The sequence below is a fragment of the Enhydra lutris genome, unplaced genomic scaffold (assembly GCF_002288905.1).
Source record: "Enhydra lutris kenyoni isolate GAN:26980312 unplaced genomic scaffold, ASM228890v2 scaffoldscaffold55, whole genome shotgun sequence".
NCBI classification, from domain to species: domain Eukaryota; kingdom Metazoa; phylum Chordata; class Mammalia; order Carnivora; family Mustelidae; genus Enhydra; species Enhydra lutris.
The window spans coordinates 6,836,477-6,857,955 of record NW_019154139.1 but is presented as its reverse complement, the minus strand read 5'-3'; the positions used below and the strand labels follow the sequence as shown (position 1 = coordinate 6,857,955).

Here is a 21,479-nt window from a genome sequence, read left to right as displayed (position 1 = left end):
CACAGCCACCTGCTGGGGCGCTCTGCCCGCCCCTCAAAGCTCTCTGGAGGGGTGTCTCCCCTCGTCCCTGTCCTCAGGAAAACCATCCGTCTGGATGCCTTTCCTCAAAGCCATATCCCACAGGCTTCCGGCCGACCAGGCCCTGGAGCCAGGGCCCGGACTGTGCCCCCACAGGAGACCGTGCCCCGGAAGCTCAGCTCCATCTCCTTAACGCTCCGGCAGAACAGCCAGGCATGGCCCCTGAGTCCCCTACCTTCTCACTGGGAAGAGCTGCCCACCCCGGGCAAGGAGGCTGCCATCCATGGAGGAGGGAGGCTGCTCAGCCCAGGCTCACGATCTCTGACCCAAGTGCCTGGGGGCAGAGTCCACTGTGAGGGCCCAGGGAACCCAGGTCTGGCCAAACCCAGCAGGATGCCCATAGTGGAGAAGCCTCTGGTGAGTTCCTACCTGGCCCTACCGTTTCAATCCCGGTTAGCCCAGAAATCACCATGTCCCGCAGGGCCAGGCTTGGTAGGTCAGAAGCATCCTGTCCCAGGGACTGCCCATGCGATTACCAGAGCATCTCCAGGAAGAGGCAAGCCCCGGGCCAGGGGTATCCCGAGACCCCGGCTGCATCTCCAAAGGGCCACCTCTACCATGGGTCCTGCGACGACCATGGATTTGGCTACTCTGGACGCAACCAGGCTAGGCACAGGCAGACGTTTAAGCACAACGGTCACCAACAGACCTAACTTGACTGTCCATCCGGCCACACCAAACACATCCGGACGGGATCCAGGCATGGAGTTGGCTGCTCTGGGCACCAAGCTGGATGCAGCCGTGGACTTTGCTACAGCAGGCCCATCCGAGCCAAGCACAGTCACGGATTTGGTGACCCCAGAGCCAGACGAGCTGGGCAAAGCCATAGCTATAGCAGGTCCAGCCAAGCCAGATCCAACCACAGAGGGCACAGCCGTGGATTTGGTGGTACCAGACCCAGTCAAGCTGGGCACAGCCAGGACACATGCAGCCACGGCTCTGGCTAGAGCAAATACAGCCCAGCCGGACAGAGCTCCAGATTCTTTGGCTTTGGACACAAGCAAGCTGGGCACCGCCATGGGGGAGATCACACTGGACAGAGTCATTAACCTGACCATATCAGCCACCTACCCGCTGAGGCCAAGCAGAAACACAGCCCCATCGTGGGTCCATGCTACTGCAGATGCTGCCAGAGACTGGCCCGCAGAGCCTGGCACACTGGACCAAGCCAGAGAAACCAAAGGTAAATGCAAAGGGCTTGGCTGGGGATGTACTGGGGTGTTGTGGGGGGTCAGAGTGTGTTGGCTTGGAGATAAATAGGTGGAGAAAAGGAGGTAGGACTGTAAGGTCAGAGGTGAACGTGTTGAGGGAAAAGACATCGAGACCAAGGGGTGGAACACAGGGGATGCACCCTAAGCTGGGTCCCCCCTGCCGGTCAGAGGTGAGGTTGAGGGAAGTCACCAGAAGGGAAGTTTCCAGGGGTGACTTGTGCAGGAGCAATTGCTCTGAGTCCTTCCTTTAGCGTCTTCCGTGGTGGAGTAATCAGGTGATCTACAGGTGAGTCCAGCTTTCAAAGCGAACCACCTGTATGGAAATACAGACTCCTACGTCAAGAAGCCGTGATTTGTCCAACAGCCGTCCCTACAGTGCTCTCTAGATAGGCACAGTGACCTCACCTGAGACCTTCTAAACGATGCACATTCAGCCTTTCAGGAAGATATCTGTTGCTGGAAAGGTGCCCCACCTGACCTGTTCTTCCTTGTTTCCCTACCCCCAGCCCTTTCATCCTGAAAGGTAAGTTGGAGACTTGTATACATAGAAGTCCTGCATACAGTACAGATAGGACTGTAAATAGGTCAACATAAGGGCTAGAAGTTCATTCTGTCTCGGAGAAACCTGGGTTTCTTCCTTTTCCTCATCTTTCACTCTCTTTCCAACCAGTCTGTTTACATCTCTGATGATCTATCTCATTGGCACTTGGCTGGCTGTCCCCTACTCTTCGACACTCTGCCCCTGCCATGCCACAGTCCCACCCTCCCTCCCCCCACCGCACCCCACACTCCAGGGTGGGGGGGTTCTCTGTTCCCCATGCAGCTGTCCCAGGGACTCAGGGATGTGATGGTGGCTCTTTATGCTAACAGTCACTGGTGACTCACCACCGGCTTCCCTCAAAGTCCAGCTCCTTCGCCCAGCTTCCAAGACTTTGATCTTTCCCAGCCTCCAGCTCTGTATTTCCATCTGGAATTTTCTCTGCTGCTGCTGCCCCAGGAGCTGTGAGTTGTCCACCAGCACCATGCAGCTTTCCCCTCTGGGTCTGCTCACCTCTGCTGCCCCTAACCACAGAGTGCCCTTCCCCTCTTCCCTCCCACCACCATTTGCCTTTCTGTCTTGGCCCTCAGCTTCCCCATGAACTCTTCCAAAATCCCTCTCCTCTGGATGACCGCCTCACAGCACCCAGTACTCTCTGTGTACCCCAGCCCCCAGCTGTCTCCCCTACTAGGCCTAGAAGAGTCATCCTCATTCCTGTGCCCCAGGGCCTGGCAATGAGCTATTAATGTTGACTGAATGCATGAACATTTTTTTCTGATGGGTAAATTGAGGCTCGGGAAAGTTCCTGACCACCTCAAGGTCATAGGGCTCATCATCCAGAAGCCAGGCCTGGAACCCGGGCCCCTGACTCAGGGCTCCGCAGGCGCCGGCGCCTGGGCAGAAACGCGCTGAGCCCGCGCAACATCCCCACCCGCGCGTGACCCGCGCGCGCACCGCAGCTCGCCGCTGTCTCCGATCCCCCGCGCCCCCCGCCCCGCCCCAGCTTGCAGGGTAAGAGGCGGGGAGCGGGATGGGGGGGCGGGCAGGGATCGAGACTGGGATTCGGGCACCTCCCCCGGCGCGGCTTCCGGAGCGGCAGACACAGCGCCCCCGCGCGCCTCCCGGGCCGCCTGCAGGCGGGACCCGGTACCCGCTCCCGCGTGCGGGCGGAGAGCCGGTGCGGACGCGGGCGCTGTGGGAGGGGGAGGGGCTCTCGGCGGGGCCGGCAGGCGCGCGGGTCACGTGGTGCGGGTGGCAGCGGCGGCGGCGGCGGCGGCATCGGTACGCGCGGGCACGGGCAGCGGCGCCAAGCGAGCCGAAGCCAGGTCCCCGGCGGGCACGGCGGCGCGGGGCGCAGGGGCGGCGCGGCCGGGCCGCGGGCCGGGCGGGTGGGCGGAGAGCGCGGAGGGGCGAGGCCCGGCTGCAGGGGCTGCTCTGCCCAGGGGGAGCCCGCGCCCCGCTCAGCCTTGCAGCCCCGCGCCCTGAGCATCTCCCCGGAGGAACGGAGACAAAGGAGGATTCATGTCCAAAGGTAGGGCGGCTGGCCGGGCCACCGGCGCCCGCTGGGAGGAGGCTGCGGCTCCGAAAACCCCGGCTGGAGGTGCTGCCAGAGGGAGGGTTGCTGCGCGGAGGAGCCCACGCGCGGTGACATATGCACGGACACACGCACACACCCCAGGGTTTACATGCCCGGAGAAACGCACACACGGGATCGCGGGGAGTTCGAGAGGCCCACGGACGTACAAGCAGGGACCCAGATGCGCACAGAAGACCCCACGCTAGAGCACACGCATACACATGCACACCACGCACAGGTATCGGGGCCAGGGACCGCCAGATAAGAGACCTGTGCGCTGACACATAGGCCCCTTCCCCCACACACAGGCGCACACTGAGACAGGCACCAGCTGGTGGTCTCCAAGGGAACTCATTGGCCTCCAGAGAACTGGGATGGGGGAAGGGGGTGTCCCAGGGCCCTTTGCAACTGTGAATGGGAAAGGATCGAGATGTCTTAGGTGATTCGTTTTCTAAGAGCGGGGCTGGAGCTGCGGTGGTCTGGAATTGGTCTGGAATTGCCTCTGCCGGTGGGGGTGGGGTCTTAGAGGCTGCTAGGGCTGGGAGCAGGGGAAGATCTCCAGCCCTGGAAGGGAGGAAGAGACCTCTCCCACCCCACCCCTCGCTGAGCCAAGGAGGCAGGTGCTATTCCGGAAAGATCCCCTCCCCCTGCTGCCACCTTCCCAACAGAGGGGTGGGGTCCCTGGGCCAGACAAAGACAAAGCCATTTATTTGCCCGTGTAAAAGAAAGCGGTGGAGTCCTTGCTTGGCACGGGGAGGGGGGAGCTGTTTCTGTGGGGGCCTCAGCCAGAGCTGAGTCAGGTGGACAGTGCATCTCCCTAGAGCATTGATGGGGCAGGTGGCACCTGGCAGGGGGTGCTGCTGACAGAACCCCCACCTCTCCAGAAAGCCTGGGAGAGCTGGGAGCTTAGGAGGACCCCAAAGGACCATCTAGGCAGGGTGGCACTTGAGCTATATCCTGCTGTGACCTTCATCCTTAGCTCATCCCACCCTTAGGGAGCCCCTGTCCAATCCCTGTAGCAGGGAGAGAGAGGGTTGCTCTTAACAGAGTCTGCTCCCTTGACTGTGGCCTACCGAGGAGCCATTTGCTTGTTGGCGGAGGGGGTCAGCTGGTCTGCAAAGGGAGAAGCCTGTGAGGGAGAAGAAAAGTGATGGTTCTAAAGTGACATCTGGCTCCCTGCGAGGCATCTGTCCATCCGTCCATCCAACCATCCATCCATTGACATCTGCCTCCCTGCCAGGCGTCTGTCCATCCATCCATCCATCAATCCATTGCTGAGTGCCTGTGTTATGTTAGGTTCAATGGGGCACAGAGATCAATGAGACACGACCCTTCCCTGAAGAATGATGGGCCTGTGTTTAATGCCAGGTAATTTGTATCCATGCTTTTGTATAACTTTCACAACAACCTGGCAACGTAGGTAATGTGCCCATTTTCCTGAGGAGAAAACTGAGGTTCACAGAGGTCATCCAGCTGGGAGTTAAGCCTGGGCCAGATGCCCATCTGGGGTTGGCATGGTAGGACCAGGGCTGCTTTCTGGGCTAGGGATGGAGCTACGGAATTCCTCTCCAGAGCAGCATCGTCCTGTGCCCTGGGAATGGTGTGCTTGTCAGGCACCCTCACCACACAGTGGACCCTTGGGGGCGAGGACCTTGTCTGGGGTCCAAAAGTATCTTCGGCATGAAGTCTAGGGTTGGCTGGATTAGGCTTCCATTAGACAGCAATGAAATGTCCTGGAAGCGGGGTGCCTGGTGGCTCCGTTGTTAAAGCGTCTGCCTTTGGCTCAGGTCATGATTCCGGGGTCCTGGGATCGAGTCCCACATCAGGCTCCCTGCTTAGTGGGAAGCCTGCTTCTCCCTCTCCCACTCCCCATGCTTGTGTTCCCTCTCTCTCTGTGTCTCTCTCTGTCAAATAAATAAAAATCTTAAAAGAAAAATGTCCTGGAAGGGACGGAGTGAAGGAATGAACCTGATGGGTACAGGGTACTGGGGGGCCAAGGAAGCACAGAAGAGGGCCACGCGTATCAGGTAGGAAAGCAGAGGCTTTTCTAGAGGTAGGCCTTGAGCCCAATGGTGAAGAAGGAGTAGGTGTCAGCCAGGGGCTGGAGTGGCCCAGAGCAGAGGTTGTGACGTGGTGACCCGCCACACGTTTGCCGTGCGTGTGGCTGACGGGTGGTTGCGGGTAGCATGTGGCTGGCATGTAATTGGCCTAGGGTTGGGAGAGGTGTGACTTGCCAGCAGGCACGTAACACGGTGTGTGCACGGGTGCGAGGAGGTGCTTGCTGGTTCTAGAAGTTGCCTGGGAATCTGGTGGGCAGCCCCCTTCTCGCAACCAGCGTCCGTCTTTTGGGAAAGCTCTTTTAGGATTCTGCCATTGACGGGCTCGAGCTGAGCCAGCCATAGGGAGGGCACCTCCTTTACAAGGATACTAACAAAATCTCCCGAAAATAAATACAAGACTCACTTTCCAAGTCTGTAAAATAGTATGGGACACCCCCCTGCCCTCCGATGGATTTGTCTCACAACATGGCTTGTGAGAACAAGTGGGCTTGGCTGTAGAGGCATGGCGGGAAGTGGCCTGGGCCAGCCGTGGCGGCAGCTGGGCAAGGAAAACGGGGCACGGCCCCCGGTGCAGGTGTGCTGAGTGGGGCCCGGGAGCCATGTGCAGAGAGTGGAGGAGCAGGCCAGGCTGTGAGAGTCAGCTGCCGCAGGGCTGAGCCGATCTTGTGGCCGCCTGGAGCCGTCTGGCTGGCAACAGCTTCCTGGGAAGCAGGAGGGAGCCACGCCAGGCCCTGGGGAGGTCCCGAGGCTTTGTCAGATTTGGCTGTGCCTGGGAGTGACAAGGAAAGAACGGCTTCCCATTGGGAGAGAGAGAGTCTTGCCAGGACTGGTGGCCGGACCAGGTGGTGGGGGTACAAGAACAGACTCCTGGCTGAGTCTGGGGGTGGGGGAGGGAGGCCCTCCTGTCCTCTCCCCCTCTTGCCCATCTGCTGCTCCATCAGCTCTCCCGGGAGCCTGAGACTCTGCAGGAACCCCAGGATTCCAGAATGGCAGCGTTGGAAGGGGTCCTGGAGAGAGCGTGGAGTCCAATAACTATGCTTGTAACTAGCATCGCTTGCCCACGCCCCACCTCATTTGCCCTTCGGACAAGCTGGTGAACTTGAAAGGGACACAGGGGGCAAGAGGGTCTGGAAGTGTGGGGGGTTATGCCACTGCTTCTGAGCATCGTAGCTCATGTGATGCTCACCGCAGCCTTAATCATGATCCTAGCTTATAGATGAGGAAACAGGCTCAGGGGCGGGGCAGGGAGTGGTGATTTGCCCAAGTCCACACATCCGGCAAGTAGCAGGGCCAGGCTCGGTCCATTTCACCACATATACCCATTTTATGGATGGGAAAATGGAGGTGTTCTATACTGAAACCTGCCCTGGGGGACATTGGCCCCATGAGGAAATGCACCGATTTCCCTTGTGCGCGAACATGCCTGTGACCTACCAGACCCAGAGGGACGTTGGCCTTTCCCTTCTAGGGAATGCTCTGTCCTTAGCCTCCCCTTTCTTTTGCCACCCACCATCCCAAGAACACACTATGTCATCTTAGGCAAGTGGCTGCCGCAGGCTGGCTGTGTCTCATCCCCTCCCCACTGGTCAAAAGGAGAGACTTATTCTTCCCACAGATTTAAAACTATGGCTAGGATGGTGTCTGGGGCTCCTCAAGGCATAGACACCCCGACTTTGCAGTGGTGCTTATGGAACAGAGGGGACACTGAGGCCGGAGGCAAGAGTGATGCTCCTGTGGTGTGAGGGGGGAGCCCTGTTTGCTTCTATAAGACAAAGCAACTAGTTGCTTTGTCTTATAGAAGGTCAGTGACTGTCAATAGAGGTTAGGTCCAGTATCCTAAAAGGTCTTAGCCCTTTATTTGAGGAGGCAGAACTCAGGTCATAATAACCCCAGACATATCTTAGATCGGTGGTTCTCCTCTAGGGTTATACTGTCCCCAGGGGACATTTGGCACTGTGTACAAATACTTTTTATTGTCACAACTGGCATCTAATAGAGGCCGGGGCGGGGCACTGAACATCCTACAGTGCACAGGACCCCCCCCCCCCCAGTAATTATCCAGACCCAAATGTCAACAGGGCCAAGGTGAAGTCCCTGGATTAGATGCATAGATGCGCTTTGGGGCAGCGAGTACATCAGAAAGTGCCCCAGCAGCTGGAGAGGCTGGGCACTGATCCCAATCTGGCATTTGACTTGCTCTATGTCTTGGGGAAGTCCTTCTCCCCTGCTCCCCAGGCCTCAGTCCCTCCATCTGTGAAGTGAGGGACCCATGCTGGATGACACCTGAGGTCCCTTCCAATCCCAACTCTGTATGATTCTGTATCAAGAGACTAATACTATGGCTTCCACGTGACTTCTGTTTTCCCCCAGCCCACCTCTCCCCCTTTGGCTTTGCAGGGCTCCCAGAGACCAGGACGGACGCAGCCATGTCAGAGCTGGTGCCTGAGCCCAGGCCTAAGCCGGCAGTGCCCATGAAACCCATGAGCATCAACTCCAACCTGCTCGGCTACATTGGCATTGACACCATCATTGAGCAGATGCGCAAGAAAACCATGAAGACTGGTTTCGACTTCAACATCATGGTGGTTGGTATGCAAGGCTGTGGGGTCACTGGAGGCCATGCTGGTGGGCAGCACCGAGGATCCTGTCTCCGTCCCTAGGCTGGGCCTCAACCCTGGCTTCCCTAAGATGAGCTCTTTCCAGGAGGAAGGATTTCACTATGTTGATCACAAAAGCCTGACTCTGTTCTCCCCAGAAGACTGGCTAATCCAGGGGTGGGAACTGTGGGTAGATGGTCCGCCTGGTCCCATCTGGGTCCATACTCAGTCAGTTTTTAGGTGTGTGGCACGGGGAAATCATCAGTGTTGTTCCCCACTGGTGTCAGATGGAGGGTGGTCTTCTTTCTGATCTTCTGTAGTGCTTGAAACCTTAAAGAGAATTTGTAGGCTATTGGTCACTAGGTGGTGTCACCAGGTCACAGAATGTAGGAGCAGGAAGGGACCTTTGCCTGATATTAGTGAGATATTCACTCAATTGCTGAAACAGGGACATGGACATGTTTCTTTCTCCCTTATTTCATTCCATCAGCCTTCAGGACCTGCCAGTTTCCCCTTGTAAATCTCTCTGAAGTCTGCCCATGTCTTTCTTTCTCAGCTGTGACCACTCTGAGCTAAGCTAGGCCTCCCACCTAGATTGCCACAGCTCCCTGACTCAGTGCTGCCCAAAGATAAGGAGGTGGCTGGAGTTTAAATCATCTAGAAAGTCAAGAAAAAAAAAATCAGGTGAACTAAGTAGTGTGTTCAGTGTTATGGTCAATATATTTTCCGGTGCAAATTTCTTACCTCAAGAACGAGTAGCAAATGGTTCAGGGACCATGGCCCCGGGCCACACTCTGGCATTGACCCTCCTGGTCCTCTGTCTTCTTTCTGTTTCAAACCATTGTTCACCAGTGACTAAATAATTTTCCCAACTTGCAGAACTCATCAGGTCCCCCATCCTACTTAAAACCCTTCAGTAGATTTAAGGGCTTAAACTCCTAGCCTGGCCTGGTGCTCTCTCTCCATTCACTTCTTACCACTAACCATGTAGCATTCTACTCCTCATTGGTAAGTTCTGGACTCAGGATGTTCTTTCCAGCCTCTGAACCTTTGGCTCTGCCATTCCTTCTTTCTAGAACCCCATTCCAGCTTCTCAGGGGTCTTTCAAAGTTTCTCCAAAGGTTTCAACTTAGTTGTTGCTTCTTCCGAGAAGTCCTCCTTTATTCCAGAGAGACTGGATTACATTCCCTTCAGTTTTCTGCCGTAATACTCTGTAGTTCCCTTTTTCATGGTGATAATGGCAACATATCATAACTACCCGCTTGTGTTTTGGTCTTCCGCACACTAAACAGCTTCTTGAGGGTAAATATGTTGTCTTGTTTGCCTCTCTGCCTCCAAATCCAGCACAGCACTTAGCACTCAGGAGTACTTACTGAGCAAACAACCTCAGAAATTATCCAGACCGGGAATAGCAAGGAGAAGCTGTGCAGGCTTCTTCTCTCCCCAGCAGTGCCACCGGGAGAGACATTGCTGGTCAGTCCCAGCTCACATTCAGGACTGAGCCCACAGGTAGCCTTTTTTAACATATTGGCCTGGGTGGCTACTGTTGATTGATCAGTTGGAATGAGACATGCCGCTTATCTGCTATCCCTGGTCTCATCCAGTTCCCTCCCTTGCCATCAGTTGTCAGTAAGGAAACTACAGAAGTGAACATGGCTAGTCCCAGGTGTTCAGGGAAACAGCAGTGTTGGGTCTGGAGCTTTTGGGTCTCATCAGCCCCCCAATATACCACAGGCATGTTCTAGACCAGCACTTCTGACTTTACTGTGTATGTCATTCATCTGGGAGAGTCCTGTCAAAAGGCAGATTCTGAATGAAAGGGCTGGGGCGGGGCCTGGGATCCTGCATTTCCTGCAAGGGTGCAGGTGACGCTGGTGCCATCGAGCAGATGTAGGGCTTGTGTGATCCTCGTGCATCGCTTCTTGGCCTTTTGGCTAAGATCAAGTGTAGCATCTGATCCTTGTGCACGTACAAGTTTGAGAAGTGCGGCTTGGGCCAGTGGTTTTCAAGCGCCTTTTAGTTGCAGAACTCCTCCTTGGAAGGAAATCTTCTCTAGATTCTGCAGACTCGTGTAAAACAGGTCAAAATGGGGTGCCCAGGTGGCTCAGTCAGTAGAGTATGTGACTCTTGATCTCCGGGTCCTAAGTTCAAGCTCCAAGTTCGGAGTGGAGCATATTTAAAATTAAAAAAAAAAAAGAAAGAAAAAGATGGGTCCAAAGGGAGCACTCACTAAGGAAGTGGAGGTGAGGGACCGGCCCTGGCTGGTCAGCTGCCCCCTCCTCTCTCAGTGCCCTCTTGGGCATTTTTCTGGCATGAGGTACTAAGGCAGCACTAGAAAGAAGAGTGGACACGGAACCAGGGGGTTCCTTGGGTTCAAGGCCCTGGTCTTGCCTTTCTTAGTTATGTGACCTTGCACACATTTTATGTCAGGTGGGGGTCAATCTCTCTGGGACCACTTGAGCTGGGGATAAGGAGAGTTCTGCTAGGGGATTCCCAGGGCTGTGGGATTCAAAGGCAGATGTGGCTAACAGATGTGAAAGTCTCAGATGCACTGAGGCAGCCTAGGAAGACAAAGTAGTTCTGTCATTCCGTTTAGGATTTGTAAAGACTAAAAGCTGAAGTCCAGCAGGCACAAAACAAGAAATCACTGCACTAGACAAAGGCAGAAGTTGTTTCCCCTCCCCACGGTCCTGGGGCTCCAGGAAGGAGAGAATGTGGAATCCAACTGATGTTTCCCCAAGTCCCTCTCCAGTACCAGGGAAGCATTCCCACCTGCCTGCTCTCCCATCCAGTCCTCTGCTCCCCCCATGGGCGGTGAAGAGGGGGCATGGCCTGGATCAAGGCTGTAGAATTCTGTAAGCTCGTAGGAGAGACGGCAGGCTCAGGAGGTAGACACGGGTCTTCCCCACCGTGTCATCCTCCTCCTGTCTTGCGGCAGGTCAGAGCGGACTGGGCAAGTCAACGCTGGTCAACACACTCTTCAAATCCCAGGTGAGCCGCAAGGCCTCCAGCTGGAACCGGGAGGAGAAGATTCCCAAGACCGTGGAGATCAAAGCTATTGGGCACGGTGAGGACCAGGCGGGGACCCCTGTGGCCCTTGTTCAGAAGGCTCTCTGCCAGGGAGGGAGAGATGGGCCTACTGGGGAATGAGACAAATGGAAAGCAATCTCAAGACAGAAGAGAACGGAGGCCTAAGGTCTGTAGAACCAACTCCTTGGTCTAGAAAAGACGGGGGGATTAGAAATGGGGCTTGAGCTGAATGGTGGAGCATGGGTGGGATTCAAGCAGCAAGAAGCAGGGAAGACATGCTAGGTGCAGGGAACAGCATGAACAGAGCTGCTGAAGTGGGAAGACCCTGAAATTGACTTTTCCCATAATTGGTCCTGAAGAAGGAAGGAGCCTGGGTCTCCCTGGATGGTAGCCAGCAGCGTAGCCAGCATCAGCCCGACAATTGACATCTCTGGTGCCTTTTCTGTTCACCCTCTAGTGATAGAGGAAGGCGGGGTCAAAATGAAGCTGACTGTCATCGACACCCCGGGCTTCGGAGACCAGATCAACAATGAAAACTGGTATATGTCTGCCTGCCTGTGAGATTTCTGCCCTGAAGATGCTGAACATGGTGCAGATTCCTTCATGTTGAGAACCATCTGCGCCCTCCATGCTGAGGGGCTAAGTGGGAAGGCGAGCTAAAGGATGGGAGACGGGGGCTTTGTGAAGAGCCCCAGGAAAGGGCCAAAGCAGAGGGAATTTTGGCTGTGGGATTGCCTGGAGGTGGCAGCAGGGCAGGGCAGACCCAAGGGGACCTGTGGCAAACATCTAGGCTGACCTGAAGTCTGTGGCCGAGCTTGGCCTGTGGGCAGTGTCATAACCCTGCATGATGAGAGGACACATGGGAATTTCCAGGAGGAGAACACCTCCGGGAATTCACAGAGCAAAGCGGCCATCAGCATCCCGCCAAGGATGTAGATGGAAAGTTCCAGGCGGAGATTTGCTCCCAGATAGGGACAGAGACCATGGTTCCTCTGTGAGGATGCTGGGGTCTGCCGCACACAAGGCAGGATCGCCAAACAACACAACTTGGAACAATCTTAGAAAAGCGACTGGTTGTCCTGTCCTCTGGTTATAGCATGCTCCTTAAAGGAGAAAGGTAGTGATAGCGTTGACCACGGTCACGATAATGTGTTGTGGCTGTGTTGAATACTTTCTATGTGCCATTGCTGTGTTAAGTAGTCCTTAATCCCTCCAGGCATGCATTGGTACTCAGAGAGGGGCTGAGACTTCCACAGAGCCTTCTAGCTAATAAGGAATGGAGGTGGGGAGAGTGTGTGCGACTCTCTGGGGTGAGGTGGGGTTCTGCAAGTTCTACTGGCCCAGTCAGAGGACCAGGTCCCCGTGGGAGTTCTGGCTTTGCTTAACAAGGAAAGCTATCCATGGGGGCCTGAGGGAGAATGGCCAACAGGCCTTTCTTTCTGGGACATCCATCTGCTTTCTTCCCCCCCCCCCCAGCTGGGAGCCCATTGAGAAGTACATCAATGAACAGTACGAGAAGTTCCTGAAGGAAGAGGTCAACATCGCCAGGAAGAAACGGATCCCCGACACTCGTGTCCACTGCTGCCTCTACTTCATCTCCCCCACGGGACACTCGTACGTACCAGTCCCTCCCCCCATGGCTGTGGCTCACTCTGGTTCGTGTCAGCTGTGCCCGCTCTGTCATGGAGAATCAACACCCCCAGATGGGCCCTGCTGCCATCAGGCCCTGTGATCGCCTGGACTTTCCCCCGGAGAGTGTGACTTTCCTACCAAGAGAGTAAAGCTGACCGAGCCCAGCCCCCATGCTGCCCACTGGTGTTCTAGCACAACTGTGCCAGTTGGAGGGGGGGTCCTGCATGTGAGCCCAGAGGGCTCCTTGTCTATACAGGAGATCTGCTTTGCACAAGGCTGGGGTGGGGGGAGGGGTGGGCAGCAAGAAGAGTGAAATGGGGAGGGGCAGGGCCACTAGATCAGGTGGGCGTTTTGGAGGGGCGTGGGGTCCAGCTGTAGGCTTTGGTGGGTGGGCAGCCCAGCATGTCTAGAGATGAAGGCTGGTGATGAGCAGGTGTGCAGGGAAGTCCAGTTGTGAGTGGCAGATGGGCCAAGTGCCAGCGAGTTCCAGTGTGGGATGGAGAGATCCCGGTGGGCAAGCAGTCGAGCTTCCATAACTTACTACTATGCCTAACTGCTGGGCCAGGGTTCAGTTCTTGAGCGGACGATGTGAGCCAGGCGGTGTCCCGATTTTGGAAGAACTGGGTACTCAGCAGGTGTTCAATGGTGGGGTCTAGGAACTCAATAAAAAGATTAGTTTTATTGCTCCCTAGAATGTGGACTCATGGTAGAGCAAGCCAACAGATAGCCTGACTTAGTAAGTCACCAGACAGGGAACTAGAGCCAGATGGGGGCCCCAGAGCCCAGGGGAGCAAGGCCCTCAGATGGCAAGGGCCAAAGCCCCCAGCTGGGCCCTGCAGGACTAAGGGTGGGCTGGGAGAAGGCCCATCAGAGGGGCTGTCCTGGGTGCCTGGCTGGCTCAGTCCATGGGGCAGGCGGCTCTCAATCAGGGGCGTTGTGAGTTCAAGCCCCATGTTGGGCATGGAGATTACTAAAAAAAAAAAAGTGCTGTCCTATATGGATAATAAGATATATCAGTAACCGTGACACAAGGACTTAAGGGGACATAAAGGCAGAGACAACAGTCCAGGGCTATTCCCAAGAGAAAAAGATCCCCACGGCAGGAATGCTGTCCTGAAGGAGCTGTTTGAGCAGGGCTGTGGGAGGGGCGGGATTTGAAGAGAAGGGGAGACCGTGGTCTCTGCCCTGTGGGGGCAGACGGTTGCAGCCTGTTCCGCAGGCAGTGAGAGTCTGGGAGCGTGTCATGGAGGAGAAGGAGCAGTCCCTTGACCTCAGCCAGGTTCCCTGCCCAGTCCCTCCCATCCCAAGGGTAGCCCTGGCATGGTGGCCATGGCAGAGTGGGGAGGGCAAGGTGGCTCTGACACCCCGCCTTCTCTGGGCCCCAGCTTGCGACCCCTCGATCTGGAGTTCATGAAGCACCTCAGCAAAGTTGTGAACATCATTCCGGTCATTGCTAAGGCTGACACCATGACCCTGGAGGAGAAGTCTGAATTCAAGCAAAGGGTGAGAAGGCCCCTCCTTTTCCTGTCCCCACCCTTCCTTCCTTTCCTCTGCTCCAAGCCGTGTCCTATCCTTGGTCATCATATCACCCCTTCCCACTCAGCTCCCACTGAACCATTAAAGAGGCTGGGCTAGCCATGTTGAGGACCAATGGCAAAGAGAAATTAGTAGCCTCAGGCTGCCTCCTTCCCACCCTCCAAACTTTCTGGAGAAGACTGCTGAATACATAAATCACCATGCAACTGGAAAGCACTCCTTGATGTTAGTTAGCGTGCTTGAGGGGCTAGAATAATTAATCACCTGTCTGCTAGTCTTTATTAGTGTCTTCTATAAGCTCATCCCCATGCTGGATGCACAGGGATGGAAGTGGGGTCTTCAAACAGACATTTGCTGCCTTTGAGAAACTTGTACTCAGGTAGAGCACTGGGAAGTTGCTGGACAGCTTCCTGGAGGAGGTGAGACTGAAGCCAAGCTTCGAGAAAGGACAGACCAGACAGGCTTGGGGTTGAGCCTCAACTCTCTTCCCCGCAAACAACAATGTGACATACGGCAGCATGAGCACTGCCCTTGGGGAATCTCAGCAGTGTTGCTTGTCTAAACCCTAAGCTTCTGGACCCTGAGATGAGCAAGCCGCACCCCCAGATTCTTCCTCGTCTCAGCCTGGGCTGTAGCAGCTGGATGACTGGGGCTGCCATTTATGATCTTCCTGCCGCTCAGGGCCTTGAGTTCAGAGATGACTGGATTAGCAAAAGCTACACTCATCCCTCTGACTTCAGTGCACACACACACACACACACATACACACACACACACACATGCACACGCATCACCGCCCCCCCCCCCCAGTTATCCCGACACTTGGCTACCTTTGGTTACCTTCTCTTCCTTACCCCTAGGTTCGAAAGGAGCTTGAAGTGAATGGCATTGAGTTCTACCCCCAGAAGGAATTTGATGAGGATTTGGAGGACAAGACAGAGAATGACAAAATCCGGGTGGGTGCCCAGGGCTCTGTTTGGCGCACAAATGTCCCCCTTGGAACGAGTGGGATGTGGATTGTGTCCCCCTTCTGTCTTGCCATCTGCTTTCCCCCTTTTGAACCATCTGCCCCACCTTGCTGACCCAGACCAGAAGTGATATGGAAGAGGATGAGCGGTAGGGCCCTGGCCAGGACTGCGAACCCTGAACCCAGAGAGCCAAGGTTTGCATCCATCCTGGGCTACCCCAAAAGCCTCTTCTCCCCCAACAGGGCCTGGAAAAACAGGGTCTGGTTCATGGAAGAGCATGGGCAGAAAGAACATCAAGCTGGGGTCCAAGGTGTCCATGCTCTAATCAGAGCCCTGCCTCAGTTTCCCCTCTATAAGATGCAGAATTCAGGCTAGGTGAGTGGCTTATAGGCATTTTTTCCCCCTAGAGGAACTCTTTTAAAAAATTAAACATTAGGGTGCCTGGGTGGCTCAGTGGGTTAAGCCTCTGCCTTCGGCTCAGGTCATGATCTCAGGGTCCTGGGATCGAGGCCCGCATCGGGCTCTCTGCTCAGCGGGGAGCCTGCTTTCTCCTCTCTCTATGCCTGCCTCTCTGCCTACTTGTGATCTCTCTCTCTGTTAAAAAAAAAATTAAAAAATAAAAAAAAAATTAAAAAAAATTAAACATTAGACAGAACTCTTGTTGAAATATAAAACATGAAAACAGAGCTGCTCTGGCTCAGGGATGTGGGCACAGAGTGCTGTCTTCTCAGCTATCCCTGGGGCGTCTCCTGGGGATCTTTTCTTTCTTTTTTTTTTTTAATTTACTTGACAGACAGAGATCACAAGTAGGCAGAGAGAGAGAGAGAGAGGAGGAAGCAGGCTCTCTGCTGAGCAGAGAGCCCGATGCGGGGCTCGATCCCAGGATCCTGAGATCATGACCTGAGCTGAAGGCAGAGGCTTTAACCCACTGAGCCACCCAGGTGCCCCTCTCCTGCAGATCTTAAGACTTCTTGGGATTTCTACAATCCCTCTCTCAATTCCAAACTTTGACAGTTCTGGGATTTTACGTCAGAATTCTGAGTTCCAGTCCAGGCTTTTCTATGCACCACTATGACCTGAGAAAAGCCACTTGTTTGCTTTGGTCTGGAGTCTTCTCTTCTGTCAGGGGTGGATAATCCATCCGAAGCCCCTTATCTGGTGTAGCTGAGAGAGGTAGTGGGTCAGTTAATTGAGAAAATCCACTGAAGAGAAGAAATCGCTTTAAAAAAAATGGTGTATGCAAATCTTAAATGTTTTTTTTTTTTAAAGATTTTATTTATTTATTTGACAGAGAGAGATCACAAGCAGGCAGAGAGGCAGGCAGAGAGAGAGGAGGAAGCAGGCTCCTTGCTGAGCAGAGAGCCCGATGTGGGGCTTGGTCCCAGGACCCTGAGATCATGACCTGAGCCGAAGGCAGCGGCTTAACCCACTGAGCCACCCAGGTGCCCTGCAAATCTTAAATGTTTTTGAGACTTTCTCAAGTCTTTCTGAAACACTCAGCTCGATTTTCAGAGAAACCATTCTCCACGGTCACACATCCTTGGCTTAAATCATAGTTTTTCTAAGAGCAAGTGGAACACACATCAGGCAAATGGATTTGGGAATATATACAACCCACTAGGGGGGAACAGAGGAGCCTACGGAGCTCCAAAGGTGGAGGGCGGCGGACACGGACCTCTGCCTGCAGGTTTGATGGGAGGTAGCTTAAAACATGTAACTTGGCTATCCCTTGGGTGCGTATCCCTAAAGAGCTGTCGTTCTGTCCTAGCTGTTCCAAACCAAACCAAATGCGTTAAAACTCCCTAAAAAATACAAAGCTTTCTCTGGTTGAAGGAAAGCCGACCTACCGAGGTTAACCCGCCAGACAGGGAGGGATGCGGCCAGGGCTGGACCCAGAACTTCAGAGTCCCTTTTACCACACACCTTGCCCTTGCCCATCAGTGGGATCATGGAATGGGCAGTGGAAGTGTGTAGTTCAAGGCCAGAGGCCCAGGACCCTTGGGCATCCTGTCCGTGGCAGCCCGGATGGCAGGAGGCTGACATGCACGTGTATGGTTTGTCAGCAGGAAAGCATGCCGTTCGCTGTCGTGGGAAGTGACAAGGAGTACCAAGTGAATGGCAAGCGTGTCCTCGGCAGAAAAACTCCCTGGGGAATCATTGAAGGTAATTCAGTGCATCTTCTTGAAGAACTGGCCGTTGTGGTCATGTTATGCTTACTTACTCAGCCTCTAGAGTTCAGGGCACTGTCCTGGTACGTCGGATACGAAACGAATGCCAGCCAGACCCTGCTGTAAGGAGCTTACAGTCTAACTGAGAAGATGAGTGTCAGAGGCAGGCAGCGGTCAAAGGCTGGTTTAACACCTGACTGGGAGGCCCTGACCCATGCGTCAAAGGAGCGGAGGACATGGAGAGACTAAAAAGCACTGGAAAACCGCAGAAAGGTTTTCACATGAAAGGGGACGTGATCTGACAGACTGCTAAAGGGTGTTTCGGAGGTGCTCATTTTCGTTTTGTTGTGAACGGATGTGACCTTGAGAAGGTCAATAACGATTCTGGAAGGTTTCAAAGAATTGCTTCAGTGATCTTGTTCGAGCATGCCCACCCTCTGTGGGGAGCAGGGGAGGCGTGCCTGTCCTCAGAACATTAGCCCCCGAGGGTCTCGAGCCTCAGACAGGGGAAGGGTCTTGCTCAAGATCACACAACTTGTTAGCAGTTGAAACTGGGATTTTAGAGCCAGAGTTCAAGGCCACAGCTGAGTTGATTTTAATTCCCAAACCAAGTTCATCCCACTGGATCACGTCTCTCATTTGCCGATGACCTTGTGTTGAGTTTTTTTTTAAATTGCATTTTCTCATCCGTCGTGAATGAGAATCATTTATGAGGATGTCTGTCCTGTCCATTAGATCGTGGGACTAGAGCCTTCGTGTCTTAGTCCCCTTCTCCCACAATGCGTGGCAGACGGCTTGCAGATAGTAGGTACTCAAATCTGTATTGAGTTAGAGTCACCATATAGCGTGTGACCTTTTCTAAGATGGCTCGGCTGTTACATTTGGCGTGTGTTACTCTCTTCCAATCAGATCATAAGCTTCTCGAGGATAGGAATTGTGTCTGAGGCCTTGGCCGGTTTTTAGAAGCCCTGTGTGACCTGAATAGAAGTGAGCCTGCTGGGTGTTTCTGCATTAGTGAAATGACCACCTGTTGTTCTGTTTTGTTCACAGTGGAAAACCTCAACCACTGTGAGTTTGCCTTGCTCCGAGACTTTGTCATCAGGTGAGACTCGCCCGTTCCCTCAGAGGGTGGCTTTACTTCTTGGTCAGGAGGCCATCCCTTCAGGTCTACTTCCTCTGACAGAGCGCTCTGCGCCCCGTTCCTTGTCCCATTATGAAGCAGAAGGGGCCAAAGAAGTACTTTTATTCTCTCTCTGGCTTGGGTCCCAGTCATTGGGCCTAGGCCATGGGAGTGATGCACTGGCCCTAGGTGTGGGTCCATCTCTTCCTCCTCCCACCCATAACCACACCCCTCTCTCTCCTCACCCCATGTCCTTCAGGACCCACCTCCAGGACCTCAAGGAAGTGACACACAACATCCACTACGAGACCTACAGGGCCAAGCGGCTCAATGACAATGGAGGCCTCCCTCCGGTGAGCGTGGACACAGAGGAAAGCCACGACAGTAACCCCTGACGGCCCTTTCTCTGTATCATCACACATCCCTGCTTTTCCACACACACATCCCAGTATCACCACCAACCACCTTCTTGCTTTCTACTCTGTCCCGCAGGCCTGTCTGGTGTTTGTGGTTTGTCTACAGTGTGTGTGTGTGTGTGTGTGTGTGTGTGTGTGTGAGAGAGAGAGAGAGAGAGAGAGAGAGAGAGTGTGTGTGTGTGTGTGTGTATGTGTGTGTGTGTGTGTACCTGCGCAGGGATGAGGTATTTTCACTGCCTTCCCTGGAAGGTCCCTTGTAAGTTTGGTTCCTCCATGGCTGTCCATTATCTGTCTCCTTTCCTTGTGTCCCAGAACCAAGCTGTGTGCCTCACTCAAGAGGTTTTGGGGGAGGTTTCACTTAAAAATGATGGGGAACAAGTGAGCCGCAGGTAACTCTTTCTTATCTCTGAACCGCCCACAAAGGGGATGGCAGAGACTCTCTAAGGACAGCTTTGGAGCTGGACCTGGTGGGGGAGGGGGTGGGAGGTGGCCATCTAGGGTAAGGCTGGGCCTTCCTAGGAGTGGGAAGGTCGAAGGAGAGCAGAGTAGGTGGGAGCTGGGCTCCTGCAGAAAAGAGAAGTGGGGAAGAGAGCTCCACCCTTCAGTGTGTGTCGTCTCCACTGTCTCCACTGTCGGAAACCCACCACCTGTCACCGTCCGTGCTGGCTGCAGTCCGTTGCCTTCCACACGCGCCTCTCCTCACTCCCCTCTGCTCCCAGCTTCTCCCCCTTCCCGCATTCCTTCATCCTGCCCCTCTCTGTGACTTCTTCCACTCGCTTTGAGTCTAACCCATCTTAGCTACATTCCTATATGTAGGATTTATGCCCAAAAAGGCCTTCAGGCCACCTTAAAATAAAATCACAGCCAACCACGTGACAGTGCCGGCCGGGATTACGAGAGAAATCAGACCCGCAGAGACGAGAGGGAAAGAAAGTATCCACAGCGCATGGTGGACCCCTGTGGGCCCAGGCAGAGGAGGAAACACGATGAGTTACCCAGTTCCCAGTATCTGGTTCGAGAAGCACATGTGCTGGTCCAGTGAGACAACCTTTGGGCACTGAGTTCTAGAAGAATTAGATCTAAAGACGTCTCAAGAGCGGTACACCATCTTTGCCTTTCTCTGTGGTTTGGCTTCAGAGGCAAATGTGAGACAACACCTCACTTTTCTCCATCAGGGTTCTTCCTCCCCCGAAAGTTGGCTTCTCTACTGCTTGCTTCTCATTCATGCTTGACCTCCTCTGGGCTTCTGTTCTCTCTCACTGTGCATGTCTGTCTGTCTGTCTGTCTCTGCTTTTCCTCGCTTTCCCCCTCCTGACTCTTGCAGACATTCCTAAGGACACCCACAATCATCCCATCGGCCTTTTCTTGCCATTCCCTTCAGCTCTGCATTAAGGCCTAGATTACCCCCATTGGTTTTACAAACGAGTTCCTCTTCCTCCTTTAGTCCGTAAGGTGGCTGAAACTTGGGGCTGGGGAAACAGTTTAGCCTTAGGTAAGGGAAAACACCCAACTAGCTGCCGTTTACAATGACCTCATACAACCTCCTTTTCCACCTCCGGGCCCAGCGCTCGGTGTTTTACTGGTCCGCGACAAATCCCAGCATTTCTAGTCTCGTATCACTCAGGTGCTAGGAAAACACATAGACTTCAGATCAAGATTCAGTGGGCCAGGGGAAAGAGGTGGGTGAACCCCAAAACCAGAGACCCAAAACCTATGGTCTCAGTCTTTCTTGGAGGCTCTTTACCAGTGCAATACACATAGTCCCGCACTCACAAAGTCATTGCAGGGTAAGCACCTAGCAGGATAGGACAGCAGCAGGGTTAAAGCACAGAGCTTGCTACATTTCAACAGGAGAGGGAACCCTGGGGTATACGGTGGGCAGTCATGTATGCAGACATGGGACTGGCCACCTAAGGCTGGCAGGGGAGGTCTAGTGGGGGTGGCGGGCATTGGAGAGGCTGAGTAGAGAATGATGCTTGGCACCCCTACACCTTGACGTCAGCCTCTGCGGAGAAGCTGTGTTATGTGTCTGCTGCCAGCTGCTGGTCTCCACACCCTCAACCATTCTCACCCCCCCCCCCCCCGCAGGGAGAAGGCCTCCTGGGCACTGTCCTTCCACCTGTGCCAGCCACCCCCTGCCCCACTGCTGAATGAAGGCCATTTCAAGCACTGCTTCTCCCTCCATTCCTCCCAGCTCTTATTGCTGCTGGGCTATGCCCATTTTTAGAGCTGTGCTTGCCCAGCCCACCACCACCACAGCCCCCCTTCAGCTCTCAGCAGGTCGGAGGGGCCAGCTGTCTCTTTAGGACAGTTGCTTTCTCCGTGTCCAAACCCCTCCCTGCTCCCAGTGGAATGGAGTTCTCGCCAGCCCAGCCCTCCTCCATCGTCTGTATCAGCCGGTCCCAGCCCATCTGTAGGGGGAAAGAACTCATCAAGAGCTCCTTCTGCCCTTGGACACCCCTACCAGCTACTTGTAACCATCTCCGAAGGGAAATGGCATTGCTCCCTGTCCATTCATCTGCATGAGCTACTCTTGGCTTCCTTCAAGG

At 54.4% G+C, this 21,479-nt stretch overlaps 1 protein-coding gene across 2 annotated transcripts; it reads left to right on the top strand.

Moving 5' to 3' along the window:
- Window positions 1-3,253: 3,253 nt before the first annotated feature.
- LOC111157609 (septin 3) lies at window positions 3,254-21,157 on the top strand. Of its 2 annotated transcripts, none has more exons than XM_022519167.1 (11): window positions 3,254-3,358; window positions 7,861-8,052; window positions 10,999-11,127; window positions 11,548-11,629; window positions 12,567-12,704; window positions 14,108-14,225; window positions 15,119-15,214; window positions 17,290-17,389; window positions 18,445-18,496; window positions 18,774-18,867; window positions 21,019-21,157. In XM_022519167.1, exons 1-11 carry the CDS (start codon window positions 3,349-3,351, stop codon window positions 21,082-21,084), a joined length of 1,077 nt encoding a protein of 358 aa, XP_022374875.1. In that variant the 5' UTR covers window positions 3,254-3,348; the 3' UTR covers window positions 21,085-21,157. The 2 variants fall into 2 exon arrangements, with proteins under 2 accessions (XP_022374875.1, XP_022374876.1); XM_022519168.1 differs by having other exon boundaries at window positions 3,349-3,358; window positions 17,293-17,389; window positions 21,019-21,084.
- Window positions 21,158-21,479: the final 322 nt, after the last annotated feature.

Excerpts from the sequence above, each read along its gene's own strand:
- LOC111157609 (XM_022519167.1), top strand. Across the intron at positions 14,226-15,118 it reads AGTCTGAATTCAAGCAAAGG|GTTCGAAAGGAGCTTGAAGT; the intron begins GTGAGAAGGCCC and ends CCTTACCCCTAG. Across the intron at positions 18,868-21,018 it reads ACAATGGAGGCCTCCCTCCG|GGAGAAGGCCTCCTGGGCAC; the intron begins GTGAGCGTGGAC and ends CCCCCCCCGCAG.